The 20,215-nt window shown below is 34.0% G+C and overlaps 2 protein-coding genes and 1 long non-coding RNA gene across 3 annotated transcripts; all 3 read right to left on the bottom strand.

Moving 5' to 3' along the window:
- Positions 1-1,558: 1,558 nt before the first annotated feature.
- Positions 1,559-4,263, bottom strand: LOC114749966 (uncharacterized). Its single transcript, XR_003740602.1, has 5 exons — positions 3,653-4,263; positions 2,954-3,026; positions 2,673-2,822; positions 2,403-2,533; positions 1,559-1,852 (listed from the first exon to the last, which is right to left on the bottom strand). It is a non-coding gene; the product is annotated as an uncharacterized LOC114749966 (long non-coding RNA).
- Positions 4,264-4,301: 38 nt separating this feature from the next.
- Positions 4,302-6,592, bottom strand: LOC114749964 (disease resistance-like protein DSC1). The gene is made up of 4 exons (XM_028938513.1): positions 5,630-6,592; positions 5,229-5,528; positions 4,469-5,139; positions 4,302-4,371 (listed from the first exon to the last, which is right to left on the bottom strand). Exons 1-4 carry the CDS (start codon positions 6,590-6,592, stop codon positions 4,302-4,304), a joined length of 2,004 nt encoding a protein of 667 aa, XP_028794346.1.
- Positions 6,593-16,846: 10,254 nt separating this feature from the next.
- Positions 16,847-18,432, bottom strand: LOC114749965 (disease resistance-like protein DSC1). Its single transcript, XM_028938514.1, has 2 exons — positions 18,391-18,432; positions 16,847-18,298 (listed from the first exon to the last, which is right to left on the bottom strand). The coding sequence occupies exons 1-2, from the start codon at positions 18,430-18,432 to the stop codon at positions 16,847-16,849; spliced, it is 1,494 nt and encodes a 497-aa protein (XP_028794347.1).
- Between the last annotated feature and the right edge of the window lie 1,783 nt (positions 18,433-20,215).

Genomic DNA, 20,215 nt, shown 5'->3' on the forward strand with positions numbered 1-20,215 from the left:
TGTAGAGATAATTCTACTGTTGACACATCTCTTCCTGAGACCTCCTTATAACGACTATTATTACTGGGAAGGGATAGTGTGTTTACAAGTGCTATCAGTTCATTGACTGATAGTGTGGGCGCATATATATGTGTGTGTGAGAGAAAGTTGGATTCTTCTTAACATTTAACGTGCATCCACAACTTAGAGTATTTTTTTAGGTGTATCTAACATCCTAATGTATTTTTTGGTATAATTTTACACTTAACAATTTAAAATGCTAGATACATCAAAAAATAATTTGAAGTGTTAGACACCGTTAAAAAAATACTTTAGAATGTTGAATATATTACAAAATATGTTAAGATATTAGATGTATCTAAAAAAATACTTTGAATTGCTGGATGTACTTTAGCATTTTTAAGTTAAGGATACTCTTTTGTTTTTGTAGTGAGAATATTCTTTTAATATTAGATTTGTTTTACCTGATTTATACTATAAGTTATATCACACAAAGTCGCTGATTTTTTCTTCGAAGAGTTTTTCTTTCCGACTTAATTATTTTGCATTATTAAGGACAATAATAGATTTATGATTCTCAAATGCTTTTACGGACGCATGATTAAATTTGCATATACATATGTATGTATATAATATATACGTGTGTGTGTAGACGTAATTAGGTATCTTTTGAAATATCCTTAGAATAAAATAACTTAAAACTTTTGGGTAGGCTTGAAAGAGATATTCCAAAGTTCGTTTTGGTGGTGTTGAAGTGATTGCAGTTTTGGCTTATGTTCATTCTCATCTCTTTGTTCTGATGATGGCTCCCCATCAATGTCACTCCAGCTTCAATATTGAGAATAAAGTATCGGAAAATCTCTGTCGTCTCTTCTCCAAAGACTAGAGAAGGCATAAATGAAAGTGAGTCATGTTCATCAAACCAGTTCCGCTGCTTCTTGCCTTTAACTCGAAACTAGTCAAATGCTTTGGTTATTTAGTCGATCGTACAATGATGCCAACAAAACCAATCGAGTATTGCATGTTAACCCATAATTTAACATCTTCCACACAACACATTCATGTGGTAACCGCAGGCAAAAGGATTGCCTAACTAGAGAGTATGAATAGCATGGTGTGAGAGTACATATATAATAATCACCTAGGCTAATTTTGAGTTTAACTCATTGATGCCATAACATGAGGTTGGTCAAGCATACAAGAATGATACCTAAACATCACAACGAACATAATCCTGCAGAAGAGAATGATATCTGTTCAGAGTTATGAAAATTTCTGACAGTTGAATGCTGATAGAATCTTGTTGGCATATAACAATTGTAAATCTTCACTTGGTAATTTTGTTGTATCCATTTGATGTTCATTAATATATGGAGCTAAAATTGAGATGGGGAATGTCTCATCCAACCAAAACAGCAGTTGAAATTTGTGTTTATAGATGAAAGTGCAGTTGCGTAAAGCTACTATTAAAATTTGGAAGTAAAATGGCAATTTGGTAGCTGTATCAGTGACTTCCCTTTAAAAAAATCACTTTTTTCTCTAGCTTTTGGATCTGAAATTGGATGAAACCAATGTTGCTTCACATAATGAGTTACATAATACACTCTGTTTTTAAGAAACACAGACTGTAAGATGAAAACATTCTTCTGCTGTAAGATGCAAGAAATCAACTTGATGATGCTGTCACCAGTATTTGTAGGAAAGACCAAGCACTAAGCAACAAGCCTCATTGTATTTCTGATGCTATTCTTCTGTCAACCTCTCATTGTCATAAGCACCCTTGCAGTTGTAACTGCTACATCTTCATAAATAGAAATGCAGCTCTTTCCCCCACTTCCTTTGAGAAGAAAACCTGCTCGTTACAAGTTAAAATGGAAAAAAGAATGGGAGTATAAATGCTGTGATTGAAAATAAAGGTAATTATTTCATCATGGTATATGTATTTTCAATAATCCTATTCCCTTCCTAATTTGGTCTCCATTGCGATCCTAATTCAAATTTTGCTTCGTTTCAGAATTTTAGATTCAAACAATTAAGCTATAAGTTCAACTATACACTACAATTCAAAGTGAGCAGAAACTAGTAGTAAGAATCAATATGAACTATATGACGTAAGAAGCTTTAAGCAGTGTTCTTACTGCCATTTATATTGTTATAGGCAGATAGAGAGAACAGAGAGAGCACAAGGTAAGCAGTAAAGATATATATTCAATTGACACCCAATACAACTTCTAGCATCCTATTTATGGACCACTACCCGCTTTCTATTTACCTTAATGGCCTTACTAATATTATTACCACATATCATATATTCACAATTTTCATAGGTTAAAAATAGAATAAATAAGGGGCTGAAGCCATAGAAATGACATATGGAGGGGAAAAGAAAGTACAGCATTTACCTTCAATTTGAAATTAAAATTTGAGTAGCCGTGAAGGACTAGGGCTAGAATAGCTACCTTCATCTCAGACATTGATGGCAAGTGCTTTTGCTGAAGTTTGAGTTTAATGTGACACGTTTAAGCCTCCATATCTTGCACCAATCAAAATATCATCAACCAGCTTTATATTCTACTCTTTTATAGAAATTATTAACCAATGAAGTAGAATCATATATAGAAACTCATTATTACAAATGAACGGAAATGCAAACATGTCAGAGACAAATTTACCTGAAAAAGATGCTTGACATGCTTGTGTTCATACTTGGATTGGCCTGCCTAATTAGCCAATATTATATAATATGAAAGTTAGACAGTTGAAATACATGGCATCCATATATGTTTCTTCTCGTTCTATATTTCATTCTGTGCAAGGCTTTCCTATAATTCCAAAATGTGCATGAACACAACTCAGATTTATTTGAATTCACTGCCGCTAGTAAGAGGCAGAGGAAAAGTTTAAATGAAACATATAGAAATTGACCAGCTATGAAGAAAACCAAAATACTTACTGCTATGCAAGTAGTTACACATTTATATCCAGAATGATACGATAAAGTCAACTCAACTCCTTTCCAAAGAAATCTGCATATAACAACAACTAAAAGACAATCAGAGCCCACTGTAAAAGAGAAAAAGGAGGGAATAAAATCACATATATCAAAATGTAACCATTCTATTTCTTTAAAGGATAGTAATGAAGGCTGTGGAAGATGATAGATGCTATTTGCATCACATTCAATTCAACACATCACAAAGTTTAACTACATTACTGAGCTCCATGGATATAAGTCACAAGCACAACTAAGAATTAGCATTGGCACATGTTAGTATCTACATGGACAACAGAACATGGAGAGCAGCGCAGGGAACTAAGGGATGCTAATGGAATTAAAAATCAATTAATCCATTATCTCTTCATTTTTTGACGTGCAATGCCCATGGATAGAAAATACAGATAGTTGCATGTTTGGTAGCTTACTTTGGAGATTTTTCTAACGTTCATTCATGTTCAGCATTAGACTCACAGACTAGTTTCATTGAGAATAAAGAATTCTTGTCATACATGGTTGGAGATTTTCTTATCATTGGCCATTAAGGCTGATTAAATTCAGATTCTACAACTTGATCCATCCTACATGATTGGAGATTTGCAGCAGGACAAAAAAAGACATATTTGAATAAAATAATGGTATAGCGCAGGAAATTACCCATAAAAAAAATTGTTGGAATTGGAACTGAATTCTCAAGCTTTTCTTTTGTTACTCAAAAAGGGGGGCATCCACCTCAAGTTCCATGTCCTCTGGCGCGCACGAGTGCTTCTACTAACGGAATCAGGTAATGGCTGATGTAACAGTGCCACTTCAGCATTTGGGTTCTCATCTGGGCCAGTGATATTATTGCCTGTAACAATGCCCTTCTCCAACTTTAATTCCATTTGTAGACCTTCCTCTTGTAATTTGGACGCATATATTGGCCAAATTCCGCACGCCTTTATCAAGTGATCATATTTTTTTCGCCCAGAACGGAAGAGAATTTCAATGAAGAATTCACATGCAAACTTACAAGTGGTGCCCTTATCAAATCGCCTTCTTTGTGTTCCCTTGACTATGCTTTCCATTGGATCATACCATACAAAAACATGATCTGTACTCAATTTCATGAGGCGAGGGAATTCTTTTTCATCCTTGCAATTGATCTCTTCATCTTCCAAGTGGAATTTTCTGCAAATTGATGCTACGACATGGCTTAAGTCTAATGGAGAAAGAATACAACAACAAACAAAACCCAATAAACGGTCAGAAGAAACTGGTGCAAGCTCAATAGTAGCAATGGGCCTCTCCATAGTCTGAGAATATTTTAAGCCCGTTGGAATTGTGCTTCCTGGGTAACAGACTTTAAGCTCACAAGAGTAGTTGTTGCATATTGCCTGCATCAGTGATAAATCAATGGTTTCCAATGATGTGCATTCATTGACATAAAATTGAGTAATGGAAGGTGGAAGTTCTGGTAAGGATCTAAGCCACTTGCATTCTCCCAGATCAATTTCTCTCAGCTTTGAAAGATGCTTGATGCTATTAGGCAAACTACTCAAGCTGCACCGTCGTAGTGACAGAATCTTCAATAATGACAGGCCATTGATATTGTCAGGGATTTCACCAACATCACAGCGTCTCAAATGCAGTTCTTCTAAAGAATGCCAGGCATCAAACAGAATGAGTAATTTTGATTTGTCAATTCCTTCTGTAAAATTAGAAAGAAAGAATATTTTCAGAGATGTCAAGCTTCTTAGCTCATTTATTTGAAAGCTCTTGAGACGCCAACCGATATGTAGCTCTTCCAGTTTATTGAACCATCCTACTTGCAAGTTCAATGTTTTGATACTAGTATTATTCAAATGTAAAATTCTCATTTCTTCTGATGCCACCAAAAATTCCTTGAGAGCAATACAGCCAGTCAGCGTGAGATGCTTGAGAGATTTCAAAGGGGTGTCCCCATGAAGATTCTTTAGTTTGCAGCACCCCGCTAGATTCAAAGAAACAAGTTTAGGAAGAGATAAGAGAGATGGATGAATGCTACGCAACTTTTTGCAATATCGGAGGTCCAGTATTTCAAGATTTTGTGCCATTGAGAAATCAGGCAGCTCCTTTAACTTTGAGGAAAAGCTGAGATTTATTGTCTTCAAATTCATAAGATCCTGTGACAATTAAAAGAGGAAAGTTACTGAAAAAAGCCCTAATAATTCAATTAGACTGAAGAATGAAACATGCATTAATATATAGTTACCTGCACACCATCCCATAGTTTCACCACATTGCTGCAAACCATATGGATTTCAACAAGTTTTTCTGCACAAAAACCCAATGGTAGAGACTCCAAAAGATATTCTTCCCAACAAAAATATCTTAGCTCATCAGAAAATGACTCTAGACCAAAAGGAAACCGCACGGTATAACCTCCTTTTAACTTGGAACTAATCCTGAGAAATCTTAAATTACTCATCTTTTTGAAAGCGTCAGCACTCAAGTGCAAGTGGTTTCTAAATTCCTTTGGGTTCAGTGTAATGCCTTCAATTGCATCAGTTCCCTGACATAACAAAATTCAAATAATATTAAACAAGTGGATTTCAAAAATTCTTCAATAAAAACAATGAATGAAAAAGGAAGTTAAATGGCAGGATCTCTTACCGTGCTATTTTTCAATACATCTTGAATTTCATTTACATCATTCAATCGACTTCGTCTTTCAGGATGCTCTCTAGCTTCCTCACGAACTATTTCTTCAGCCATTTCTTGTAATAGATCATGAATTTCTACTTTGTTGTCTCTTGAAATAGTTATGAGAGCTTTATCTTGAAGGCTATCTATTCCACAATAGGCATAGAAGTCATTACAAGCATCTAACACCCTTATAATATCTTCTTTTCTTTCTCCCCTAAAAAAGAATGCAATATCTAAAAATATCCTTTGTTCTGGCACATCAAGTCCATCATAACTCACCCTTAATACATTATGAATTCCCATATGAGGATACTTTCTGAATTTTTTGAGGGCACTATCCCATGCTTTTGTACTTCTAGAGTTCAAATATAAACCCAAAACTTTTATTGCTAAGGGAACGCCTCTTGCATACTGAATTGCTTGTGCTGATAAATTTTCATACCCCATTTTGGGATAAGCTTGCTTGAAAGCATGCCAACAGAAAAGTTGAAGTGATTCTTCCATTTTTAATTCTTTCACCTCATGCACTACTTGAACTCCTCCACTAACAAGAACATGTCTGTCTCTACTTGTTATGATGACTTTACTGCTTGGTCCCAATAAAAGATTTTCTTCAATAAGATACTGTAATTGGTGGGAGGTGTCTACATCATCAAGCACAAGAAGAGCTCTTATTCGACGTAGCCTTCTTTGAGTGTTGGGGCTTTCTATCATTGTAAGATTTCCATCATTTAGTAGGACAGAGATAGTTTTTTCAAGCAGACAAGTCAATCCAATCTTTTTGGATTCCTCTCTCACATTTGATACAAAGTAAGAACTGTCAAACTGGTGGGAAAATTGGTCAAATATAGCACGAGCTAAGGTTGTTTTACCCATTCCTCCCTTACCCCAAATTCCAAGAACCCCAACTTCTTGTGAGCCAATTTTCATAAATGACTCAATAGCAGCCAAATTTTTCTTGAATCCAATTAGGTGCTTCGGCTCAGTTGTGTCTTTATCTTCCAGCTTTTTTGATACATCTTTGATTATTTGATCCACAAGATCGGATTCATTGCTGGCATGTTAAAAGGAATAATTATTTTTTAAAAACACCCCACATTTGCTAAAAATAATGCATGCATAGACATAATTATTTTTAATTTTGTATGGAGAAACATGTAATTGATAAATTAAGACAGGATATATTGAATAAATATAAAGTGAAAACAACTTACAAAAAATTTGAGGAATGATGATAACCAGATAGGTTTGCAGTTTCTTTCAGGACACATCTCCAGACTTGCAACAAGTCAACTCTGAACTTGTACCCATGTTGAGCAAATGAATCTGCATAAGATCCTTCTTGATGCCTGACATGTGATGGATCTATATTATAAAAAACTGGAATTACAGTCTGATTATTGACTCGCTTGCATTCCATGATTTTCACTAGCTCTTCTAAGCACCACCTTGAAGAAGCATAGTCTTTTGAAAGTATCACTAGTGCAATTATTGATCTTTCTATTGCCTCCAGTAATGTAGATGATATTTCATCTCCTCTCTGTAGCCTCTCATCGATGTATACATATATCCCCTTCTGTTGTAATTTCTGTGTTAAATGGCTAAGAAATCCATGTCTAACATCTGAACCTCTAAAACTGATAAAAACATCATATTTTTCTTGTCGAACTTGGGAGGGACTAGCAAAAACAGCCATTGCTGAACATAAACAAAAATTGGGTGTTAATTTTTTCTAAATAATTTGAATGCTAATATTTCTGCTCAAGTTTCCACTAACAACATTTATAATAGGAAAAACCATATTGAAGGTACCTATACTTTCTCTCAATTTTTAATTTGGTACCTATGTGTTTTTTTCTCTTTAATTAAACATTTAATTTTATCTTTTTAGCAACATTAGCTTTTATAACTTTGTTCTATTGATATTTTTAGTCTCTACATAAGGATTAATGATGTTAATAGAACAAAATTAAAGATTTAGTTAAGAACAAAAAACACATAGGTACCAAATTGAAAATTGAAAAAAAGTATAAGTACCTCCAATATGGTTTTCCCATTATAATAACATATAACTGTTCAAATATTATATGTTTACTCTCGTATGAATTTAATTTGTATTTAGCACAGATAGCTTGGAAATGACTAAGGCTAGTTTGATATGCAAAACATAATAAAATGGGAAAATTATGAACAGGTTCCAAATAAGGGACTCATTTACAAATAATTCCTATGAATTTGCTAGGACACGATGCAGTGCTAAAGTCTTTGAGTGTTGCGTTTTACATGTGCAAATGACAAAATTACTCTTTATTCAGATTTACATACGGATTTACATGTTAACTTTCTAGACTTACAATTCAAACCTTGAATCAACATAATTTTTGTACTAGTTATTCAAATGGACAAATTTCATGTACGAATTTACAAGTCTGCTTTCTAGAGTTACAAATAAACTTATTTTATTTACAAGTCAATCCTTTAAACTTGTCAAGGGGCAATTTGGTTTTTTAGCTCATATAAAAAATAACACTCATAAAACTTCACTGAATTTTAACGAGTGTAATCGTGAGACTTGTTTATGAACAAGTCCTATATTTGGAGCATATTCACAATTTTCACTAAAAATAAGATTGGCGATGCTGGCTTCCATTTGGTGAATACTGAAATTTGATCTTTTGTTTCCACGTCCAGATGCTTATACTTAAAAAGAATGGAATAAAAAAAGGGAAAGACTTAACAAAGTGATTTTGTAATTGAAAGAGTTCATGCACCTTTATTTTCAAAAAAAAAAGTATTAAAAATAGTGCAAATTATTGAGTAACAATAACAGCCCTTTTTATTTAAAAACAAACTATAAGGTCATAATAATTATTGTAAAATTTTCTTTGAATGACCCGGTCTGTTTCTCAGTTACTTTAAGTCTTGATTCTTTTTTTTTTTTAATGGGAAAGAATGATAAACTATCTAAATCTTATGATTTATTGGCTTTTAATTTATAGAAGATGGCAAAACTCTGACTTGGTTTACATGGGGACTAGGTTGCATCTTACATCATGAAATACTTTTTCAATAGCACTCACAATTTTAAACTAATTTTTTTGGACATTTAATATCTTAAAATTTTTTCCTACTAAAACAGCATTAAGTATCATAAAGTAATTTTTCAGGTGATTTTGCCTTAAAGTATTTTTTTAGTAGCCAAAGACATTCCCAACTTAGGATACTGAGTGAACTAAAAATATAACTTATGGTGATAGATGCACTAAACATTCTTTTAGAATACTAGTTGTTACTAGAAAAATATTTAGTGTTGAGTGCTCCAAAGAGAACATATTTTAAGTGCTAGTGAAAAAAATACTTTAAGTGATGGATGATAATGAACCGTTTACATAAAAATAAATTGTTATGGAAGTATCCAATTAAACCCATTAATGGAAGTTGATAATTGGCCGGACGAAAGGAAAAGTCATAATCATGAGGGATTAATAATCTTTTGTTTGAAATGATGGCAGAGTAGAGAGAGGAATTTTAATGATAGTTTTTTATTTTTATTCTAGGAGAGGAGGAGAGAGAAGCTAATAAAAAAAGTAATTGTTTTAGCCTTATAAAATTTAAATAGATTTTTTTATTAGTTATATGTCTGTTACCCTTAATTTAAAACACTGTGAGTGATGAACCTCTTTTATTAGACCCAATTACTATCAGTAAAATTTAAATGGATTTTTGTCGATAATATATATATAATACAATTCATCAACTTTAACATGTCATGGTAAAACTTATTTTTAATCTATTAATTGACCCAAAAAAGTGGATCAGATTTCATGGAACAGAATCTAACATCCAGATTTAAGACTAACATTCTTCATGACCATAGAAGCAGAGAAATTGAAGAGGAAGCGAAAGAATCAAACCTCTGTTCTTCCTGGAAGATGGAAGACGGCGATCACAATGGCTACAACTGAGAGGGCCACAACCACAAGTAACAGAATGTATATCAGGCGCTATAAAAACTAAACTATATTGATGCTGCATCATTATAAAATCCAAACAAGTGGAAATGAAAGATGGTGAAACAGAGCAAGAACAGAGTCACACGGAACGCATTAGGAACTTATGGCTTTTCCTGGCACGTATATGTACGTGAGGAATAGTTCAAACATGGGCATACCTTTTACGTAAGGAATGGGGAAGAAGATCATCGTACCTGGATTTGATCAAACCTTATCCGGCAAAATAGGGGAGTGATATCTGAATAGACAAAAATGCAGTTTTTAAGCGAAGAACAAGGCACTGGGAATCTTCGTCCTCAATGCAAGGAGTCTTCGTTAGAACTTCGAAAGCAAGTTCAATAATTGAAAATGACAAATAGACTTGTGCGCGTTTCCTCCATTTGTCATGCTCCAAGAAGAAAATAACAACTCTGATACATAGATGGATGACTAATTTGATATTAAAAAATTAATTAACTTAGTTATTTATAATAAATATGTGCTCATTTTTTAAAATTATTCTATTTAATCATGTACGTTAGAATTACTCTTTAACCAAAAACTCTCATAATTAATAGAGATATTTTGAAAAAAACATTATGAATTTGAAAAACAATTGATTGAAGTATTATATTTATGACCAAATCCAACCCCCTAGCTAGTTTTTATATTTAGAACCGAAGGTAGTAAAAATAAAAATAAAAATCAAATAAATATTTGATTTGTTGACTTGATTGTCTTTTATAGTCAAGAGTTATTTTTAATTTACTACCTCCAGTCCTAATTATAAACTTTATTTATAGGTTATTTATTATAATTATAACCATTGGTGTTGGAGGAGGGCGTTGCTTTTGACGATTTGGGCGCATGAAAGATTCTTTCACAGCCATCACAATTTTTTTCCAACATCATCATGCTTTTAATTTGTCTCTTTTGGGCAATATTTTAGTAGGATTTTTAATGTTACTTTTATCTCTGTAAACACCTCAAAATTTGGGATGCTCTTTGTAAAGACTTTTTTATGTGTCCATGAATTCTTCAAAAACTATCGTACAATTAATTTAATTTCCCAATTATTTTGTTATAAATTCCAGCAAAATAATGCGTTCAACTTGGCTTCCAGTGACCGGGGGGGGGGTTAAGAAGAAAACTAACAACAACAATAATACAACGTTTCTTTCAATGCCCAAAGTCGTGTTCCATTTTGGCTCTCCTAAAGAACCAATAGGACTTGAGTAACTGACAATTGAGCTTCCAAGAAATTTACTTGAAGAATTTTCGCCTTAATTCAAGTCAACAAACAAACAAACAGATTAAATTAATGATGATAGACATGTGAAAACAGTTTTCGGAAGAATAATGGCAACGCAGTACTAGCTTCATTGGCTTTCCTTGATCTCCGTATATAAATACACCACTCTTTGATTTGAAATGTTAAATTACTTGAGGAAACCAGTGAGGTTTGTTGGTTGTGTTTATTGAAAGAACAGAGACTTGATTCAATCATCATGTAATAAGGAATTCATTACACTGCTCTGAGATCCAACAAACAGATTTGATGATTTTCTCACCTGTTTGTGGTGAGAAAGAGAAAATGAAGACTACTTCTGAACAAATATAACATCCGATTTGGCAAAAATTTCTGAGTGGAAAAAAATCAGTTGACTTTCTAAAGTCAGCAAACAAAAAGAATCTATCCAGATGGCTGCTGACAATCACATATCATTCTTGTCATTCCCACACTGTAATAGTTTACAAGTGTGATATTGCGGAGAAACCAGAACCAAATCACCAGGAAAAAGACAAGAAACAACACCTTAATTAATAAATCAAATGATTCAGGGCTTTTCACTTGATGACCAATGGGAAAAATGAAGGTGATAATGGTTAATTACGTTCATTTCACGCACTTCGATCCTCCAAGACCTGTCGATGATGAAAACCACGCTTCACATGCTCTGTTCATGATTGGATTGGCCTACGAAACCAATATTATATATAATGTGCAAAGCTAAACAGGTGAAATACATATATAATATATGGTGTCTATATTTCTTTGCATTCCAAAATCCAAATATTATTCTGTACAGGGCTTGTCTCTCATTCCAAAATGTGCATGAATGGAATTCAGATTTACTTGAAATCGTTAACGTTAGTAAAGAGCAGAGCAAAGAATCACATGGACCTTAGAAATTGACCAGCTATGATGAAAACCAAAATACTTACAATGTTAGTACAATATTTACTACCAGTCTAGACATAGCATCAACTTCTTCGTAAGAAAACAGAATTTGGAGCGCAGGGGACAAAGGCATGTTAATGGAATTAAAGCCAATGAAACCGTTACCTCTAAAATCTTTTATGTGCAATGCCCATGGACAGAAAATAGAGATAGTTGCATATAGATGATATTCTTTGTAGTGAACATTTTAAATTTATCCTCATTTTAATTTATTTTCTTCATATAGATTTTATCATAATTTTTTATACTTCATGTATAACTAGTTTCTAAATTAAAAACATAAAAAAATTCAAAGAAAAGGAATGTTGTTGTCTAGTCTTAGTTATGTCCTATCTTGATTGGGACGGGACGGGATGAGACATGAAACAGAAAAGCCGTGCCATTCTAATTATCAGGATGGGACCAAGACCGGGTCTTTTTTATCTCATCCCGTCCCATGAACACCTTTACTATATATAGTTTATAGAGTGAGAATATTGTTTTAGTACTAGAAGTTACATCATTATAAGGCAACATTTCCTCTTTTTTTTTTGTTTTAAAGGGGTTTCTCGCTAATTATTAAGTGAAGTAATAGGATTACGAGTCTCAAAGTCCTCAAATTTAAGCTAAGCCCGGACTTAAAGAGACTAATGAAATTAAGAAAGCATGGTTATAGATGTTTGCATAGATTTAGAGGAGACAGGACCACGTGACCTATATATATATATATATATATATATATATATATATTGGTTCCTTTGGTTGCTTTAATTTGGTTTGCATCTTTAAAATAACAGGACTGAACGGATGGAAATCGCTGGGAGTTCGATGTATCTGGCTGTTACATATACACTAATTTTTTTACATTGAAGGAAATTGCAGACATCGCATATAATAATGTGAACAGGAGGATTGTGCATAATGTTTGGCAGCGCAACTTAAATGCAGCTGTGTAAAGATACTATTCATATTTGGAAGTATAGCCGCAATATAGTCTGTATCAGTGACTTCCCTTTAAAGAAATCATTTAAAAAGAAATCAATATTCAATAATATCAATGTATATAATAAAATTTATAGAACGAAACTAGGTCAGATTAATAAGGATGTCCTAACATCCATCAGCATGAGTTAATAATTTTATGATAATTATATATATATTTTTAAAGAAGGGTTAAATTGTCATTTTGTCATTTAAAAAAAAAAACCCCCCTCAGTTCTTTGCAGCTCCTTGCAGCAGGCCGTCGACCACAACGCCACCATCCTAGCGAAGAAAACACAGCCTTTTTCCATAAAATAGAGAGTGAAGAGGGAATAAAAAACACTAGACAAATCAATAGATAATTCAGTGGGGACATGAATATTGATATGATGTGGAAACCAGGACAAGCAACTAAAGAAAACACAAACACTTTGGAAGTCAAAATGTTAATATTTGCCGAACGAGAGGTTCTTTTTAAGAATTGAAAGTTGAGTTAGCCCGCAGCAAGGAGATAAAAGAGATGAGGGTTTGTTATTTTTAATGACAAATGGCATTTTAACCCCTTCTATAAAAATATATAAATAATTATCATAAAATTATTAGCCCATACGGATGCCACCTCATCCTCATTAATCCGACTTCGCGGTTTCCATCTGATAATTATCAACTCAAAATGCCGGAGTTTTTAAAAATATTTTAGCCTAAAAATTGTGTTAATCGAAGTTGCGTAATTTTCTTCATTTTATATATAACTGATCCTTATATACCTATAGACACATACATACTATTTCCAGTCCTTAATATAAGACTTAGTTAGATTTTCAATTTAATTCTAAATATAAGATCACAATCTGTTTTGTTTGTAATATTCATTTCTTTTGTCCTCAAGTAACTTTTATAGTGGTTATATATGTTAAGTACTTACTATCAATCTGTAATTCAAACACACATTATTAATAAGGGTATTTTAGAAAAGAAAACATCTAATTATTACAAATAACAAATTTAATTGATTTTTTAAATTTTTTCAAATTAATCAACTAGATTTTATATTAATGATCAAATGTATCAATACATTTGCTATAGGGATGGGGGCCCATTCTTTTATGTATGTTGACAAGAAACAGAACCTACCTTATATAAAGATGAGTGGGTGTTTGGATAACTCCAGAAACACTTTTCAAAAGTACTTTTTCGCAAATCAAGACAAACTCCTTCACATATTTATTTCAGGGGTGTTTAGAAGCACCTTTCCGCAAAACGAGACAAACTCCTCTATATATTTACTTTGTATACTGTAAAAGTACTTTTAAAATCATAGTTTAGTTTCTATCCAAACACCCCCTCGTATACCGTAAAAGCACTTTTAAAAATATGATTTTGTTCTTACCCAAACACCACTAAGGAAGAAGAAGAGCACTCATTTCGGGAGAATAATTAAGGAAGTGTCTTTAATTTTTTAGAAGTTGATAATATTAATTTCCTCTGCTCTTTGTCACCCCGTGCCAGAGCCCGTAATATGGGTTGGACCCGCGGGTTAAACCCCTCAACCCGCCAAAACAGGCGGGTTAGGGTTGGCGTTTGGTCAACCTGCCACCACTTAAAATATATGAGCCTGCACCCCCACAACCCGAGCTCGCGACGGGTCAGCCCGCGACCCGCCAACCTGCCTAAATTTTTTTAAATTTTTTTTATATATATTAAAATATTAGGAAGTGGGCTAGAAAAGTAGGAAAAATTTATGTTTGAACTTGTGTTTTATCATGTTTGGAGTTTGAACTTTGGACAATTGTATATTTTGTGTTTTAATGTGTTGTAATTTTGTGTGAATGTTTAGAATACTTTAAATTATTTCTGATTTTTTTAATTTTTGATTATTTATAAGAAAAAAAAAATTTTAAAAAATCTGGCGGGTTGGTGGGTTAGGGTTGGCAAGATACCAACCTGTCAGAAAACGGGCCTTTTGATCCCGACCCAAATAACCTGTAACCCGTCACGGGCCAACCCGCAACCCGCGGGTTGGCCTGTTTTATCAGGCCTGCATGCTCTGCTCCGCCTTGGCTGGACTTAGGTCAAATCCTTAATAGTTGGTTCTGTGGATATAGGGCCATCAGAGGTTGGGCCCATAGCAATTTTCCATAATCGTTTCGGCCAATAATTGGCTTCCCATGATATAATTATACCCGACAATTTTAAATGAAATCACTTTCCCTGTTTCACGCATTTACGAGCCACCCAAAAGGTTTTAATACTGAATCGTTTATTAGTTATATTTCACATTCACAGTGACAAATGTAAAATGAACTTGGTTTATGATTAACTTGATGATAATTTTAATATTCAATGTTACTTTGTCAAAATTTGATATTCTCTTTTCAAGTTTTTTTTCCCCCGTAATGTGTCCATGAATCCTTCAAAAATTATCGTGCAATTAATTTAATTTCTCAATTATTTTGCCATGAATTGCAGCAAAGTACTCAGTTTAGTTTCGCTTGTAGTGACGAGGGGTAAGAAAACAAGAAGAATAATACGTTTTTTTTTTATTGCACAGTGTCATGTTTTCATTTTGGCTTTCTCAAAGACTCCAAAGTCAAAACTCAAAAAGACTTGAGGAACTGACAACTAATGAATATCCAATAAATTTATTTAAAAATAATGTTCACTTAAATGAAGCCAATAAACAAAGAAATAGGTGAAATTAACAATCAATAAACATAAGAAAACAATTTTTTGGAAGTACAATAGCGATGCGGTACTTGCTTCATAGGCTTTCCTTGATCTCTATATATAAATACATCACTTTTTTTATCTCTGGCTTTTGGATTTGAAATGGGACAAAATCAATGTTACTAGGGAAAATGAGTGGTGGTGGTTGGTTCTGTTGATATTCTCTTTATTCAATCATCATATAACAAGGAATTCATCACGCTGCTATGAGATACAACAAACAGATTTGATGATTTTCTCACCTATTTTTGCCGTGAGAAAGGAACAAAAAGGAAGACTAATTCTGAACAAATATAACATCTGATTTGGCCAAAAATTTGAGTATAAAAAATCAGTTGACTTTCTGAAATCGGCAAACGAAAGCATGAAAGCCAAAGAAAGACAAACATAACCACCAAGTTTGGGATTATCTATCCAAATGGCTGACAATCACATATCATTCTTGTCATTCCCACACTGTCATATTTCCACCTGTGATATTGCAGAGAAACCAGAACCAAATCACCAGGAAAAAGACAAGAAACAACACCTTAATTAAAAACTCAAATGATTCAAAGCTTTTCACTTGATGACCAACTGGTAAAATGAAGGCGATGATGGTTACATTCACGTCGCCCGCCTGGATCCTCCTAGACCTGTCGGTGATGAAAAACAGGCTTCACATGCTCTGTTCATAATTGTATGGGCCCACAAAACCATTATTATATGATATGCAAAGTCACCTTGGTGAAATACATAATATATATGGCATCTATGTTTCTTTTCATTCTAAGTTTTATTCTGTACAAGGTTTGTCTCTAATTCCAAGATGTGCACGAATGCAATTCCGACTGATATGATATCGTTAACATTAGTAAGACAGAGCAAAAAATCATGGCCTTGGAAATTGACCAGCTATGAAGAAAACCAAAATACTTACTGTTATACATTGTTAATATCTACATGTATACATAATATTTACTAACAGTCGAGCCATAGCATCAACTTCTTGGTAAGAAACCAGAACTTGGAGAGCAAGGGACTAAGGCATACTAAAGGAATTAAAAATCAATGAATCCATTATCTCTACAATTTTTGGTTGCGCGTGCCTTTGCATAGAAATTATAGATAGTTGCATAGATATGTCGTAGCTTAATTTGGAGATTTTTCTAATGTTTATTTATTATTTTAATGGATGCTGGGCATGAGACCCAAAGGCCAGTCACATTGAGAATAAAGAATCTTTTCATATAAAGAATTAAAAAAATTGTTGGACCTGCATTGTCAAGCAATTCTTTTGTTATCCTTTGGGGCCGTGCGCTCATTTCGGCCTCTCTTGGTTCTCAGAAAGTACGGCATCGAGGTCAAGTTCCCTGTCCTCTGGTGCACACGAGTGCTTCTCCTAACGGAATCATGTGCTGGCTGATGTTGGCCCGCTTTAGCATTAGGGTGCTGGCTGGTACTGCCTGTAATAGCATTCGTCTCCAGCCTTAATTCCATTTTCCCCTGTAATTCTGATGCATATATTGGCCAAATTCCACACCCTTTTATCCTGTTATTAATTTCATCCACATGACAACCTAAGTAATGTACGAAGAAGAATTCACATGCAAACTTGTAAGCGGCGCGCTCATCAAATCGCCTTCTTTGGTTTTCCTTCAACATGCGATCCACTGGATCATACCATAACAAAACATGATCTGTACTCCCATACTCGAGGTAACTAATTTTGTCGTCACCCCTGTAATGGATCTTTTCATCTTCAAAGTCAAATTTTCTCTCAACTCGTGTCAAAGAGTTGATTGGCGATGTGGAAAGAATACAACAAGTAGCGAAACCCAATAAATGGTCAGAAGAAGCTGGTGCAAGCTCAATACTAATGGACCTCTCAGCGGTCTGAGAATATTTGAAGCCCCTTGGGATTGTGCGTCCGGGATAACAAAATCTAACCTCGCTAGAGTTATGTATTGCTCGCATTAGTGGGAAAACGAAGGTCTCCAATAATTGGCATCTGTTGAGATAACAATAAGTAAGGGAAGGTGGAAGTTCTGGTAAGGACCTAAGTCTCTTGCATTCACCCAAATCAATTACTTTGAGCTCTGAAAGATGCTTGATGCTATCTGGCAAACTCTTAACGCTGCTTCCTTGTAGTGATAGAATCTTCAACAATGACATGGCACTGATATTGTCAGGGATCTCAGAAACCTCACAGTATCTCAACCTCAATTCTTCTAATGAACACCAGGCATCAAACAGAATGACTAATTTTGATTTGTCTATTCTTCCTCTAAGACAATCAAGAGAGAATATTTTAAGAGATGTTAAGCAACTTAGCTCATTTACTTGAAAGCTCTTGAGATGCCCACCGAGATATAGCTCTTCAAGTTTATTGAATCGTCCAACAGGCAAGTTCAATGTTTTTATCCTGGTAGCATTCAAACGTAAGCTTCTCATTTCTTCTGATGATAACAAAAATTTCTCGAGAGCATAGCAGCCTGTCAGCTTGAGTTTCTTGAGAGATTTCAAATGGTTATCCCCGTGAAGATTTGTTAGTTTGTGGCACTCCTCTAGATTCAGAGAAACAAGTTTAGGAAGAGACAAGATTGATGGATGAATACTACATAAACATCCACAATATCGAAGATCCATTATTTCAAGATTTTGTGCCATGGAGAAATCAGGCAACTCCTTTAACTGGGAAGAGCCCAGATTTATTTTCTTCAAATTCATAAGATCCTGTGACAATTAAAAGAGAAAATTTACTGAAAAGAAGCCCTCATAATCCAATTAGACTAAAGAATAAAGCATGCATTAAGATTTAGCCACACCTGCACACCATCCCATAGTTTTACAATTTTGCTACCCTCCATTTGGATTTCAACGAGTTTTTTAGTACAAAAATCCAACGGTAGGGTCTTCAGAGGATAATGGTCCCAACAAAAAAACCTCAGTTTATTAGGAAGTGACTCCAGACCAAAAGGAAGTTGCGTTGATTTGCTTCCACAAAAAAGAATTGGCACCCAAAAACTTGGCATATTATAAGAAATTTTGAGAAATCTTAAATTACTCATTTTTTTGAAAGGATCAGTACTCAGGCATATGTCGCTTTCTAACTCATTTTGGATCAGTGTAATGCCTTTAATTGCATCAGTTCCCTAACATAAAAAAATCCAAATAATATTAAACAAGCGTATCAAAATTCTTCAACAAAAGAATTTAAGGAATGAAAAAGGAAGTTAAAGCATCCTTCTTTTACCTTGTTATTTTCCAGTATATCTTGAATTTCTTTTGCATCATTTAATCGACTTCGACTTTCAGGATGTGCTCTCTAGATTCCTCACGAACTATTTCTTCAGCCATTTCTTGTAGCATATCATGAATTTCTACTCTACTACCACTTGAAATAGTTATGAGTGCTTTATCTAGAAGCCTATCTATTCCAATGTCCACGTAGAGGTCATCATTACAAGCATCTAGCACCCTCATAATATCTTCTTTCTTTTCTCCCCTGAAGAAGAATGCAATATTTAAAAATAGTTCCTTTTCTGGTATATCAAGTCCATCATAACTCACCCTCAATACAGTCTGAATTTCCCTATTTGGATACTTTCTCAATTTTTTAAGGGCACTCTCCCATGCTTTTGTATTTCTTGAGTTCAAATATGAACCCAAAACTTTTAATGCCAGGGGAAGACCTTTTGCATATTCAATTACCTGTACTGATAACTTTTCATATCCTTGTTTAGGATGGCCTTGCTTGAAAGCTTGCCGACAGAAAAGTTGAAGCGACTCTTCATTGTTTAATTCTTTCACTTGATGTACTTCATGAACTCCTCCACTAACAAGAACATGTTTGTCTCTACTTGTTATGATAACTTTGCTACTTGGTTCCAATGAAAGATTTTCTTCAATAAGATATTGTAATTGGCTGGGAGTATCTACGTCATCAAGCACTAGAAGAACTCTTGTTCGATGTAGCCTCCTTTGAATATCAGGCATTCCAACCATTGTGATTTTCTTCGTTTAGTAGAACAATGAGAATTTTTTCAAGTAAACAAGTCAATCCAATCTTTTTCGATTCCTCTCTCACATTTGCTGCAAAGTAAGAACTATCAAATTGGTGGGAAATTTATCAAATGCAGCACGAGCTAAGGTCGTTTTAACCTATCCCTCCTTACCCCAAATTCCAAGAAGTCTAACTTCTTGTGAGTCATCTTTCATAAATGATTCAATAGTAGGCAAATTTTCCTCAATTCCAATGAGGAGTTTTGGCTCCATTGTGTCTTTATGTTTCTACCTTTTTCAATACATCTTTGATTATTCCCTCAATAAGATCATATTCATTTCTGGCATGTTAAAAGAAAGAAATTGTTTTTTTAAAAAATCATGTACAATAATACGTGCATATATATAATTATCAATAAAGATGACAAGATTCATCTAATAAACAGAAAGAGGAAACAACTTACTGAAAATCTGAGGAGTGATAATAGCCAGATAAGTTTGCAGTTTCTTTCAAGACAGATCTCCAAACTTGCAATAAGTTGTCTTTAAACTTCTGCTGGTGCTGTGAGAAATGAATCTGCATAAGATCCTTCTTGATGCCTAACATGTGATGGGTCTACTTATAGAAAACTGGGATTACAATTTGAT

The sequence above is a fragment of the Neltuma alba genome, unplaced genomic scaffold (genome assembly GCF_004799145.2).
Source record: "Neltuma alba isolate B1F8T4 unplaced genomic scaffold, ASM479914v2 tig00006240_pilon, whole genome shotgun sequence".
NCBI classification, from domain to species: domain Eukaryota; kingdom Viridiplantae; phylum Streptophyta; class Magnoliopsida; order Fabales; family Fabaceae; genus Neltuma; species Neltuma alba.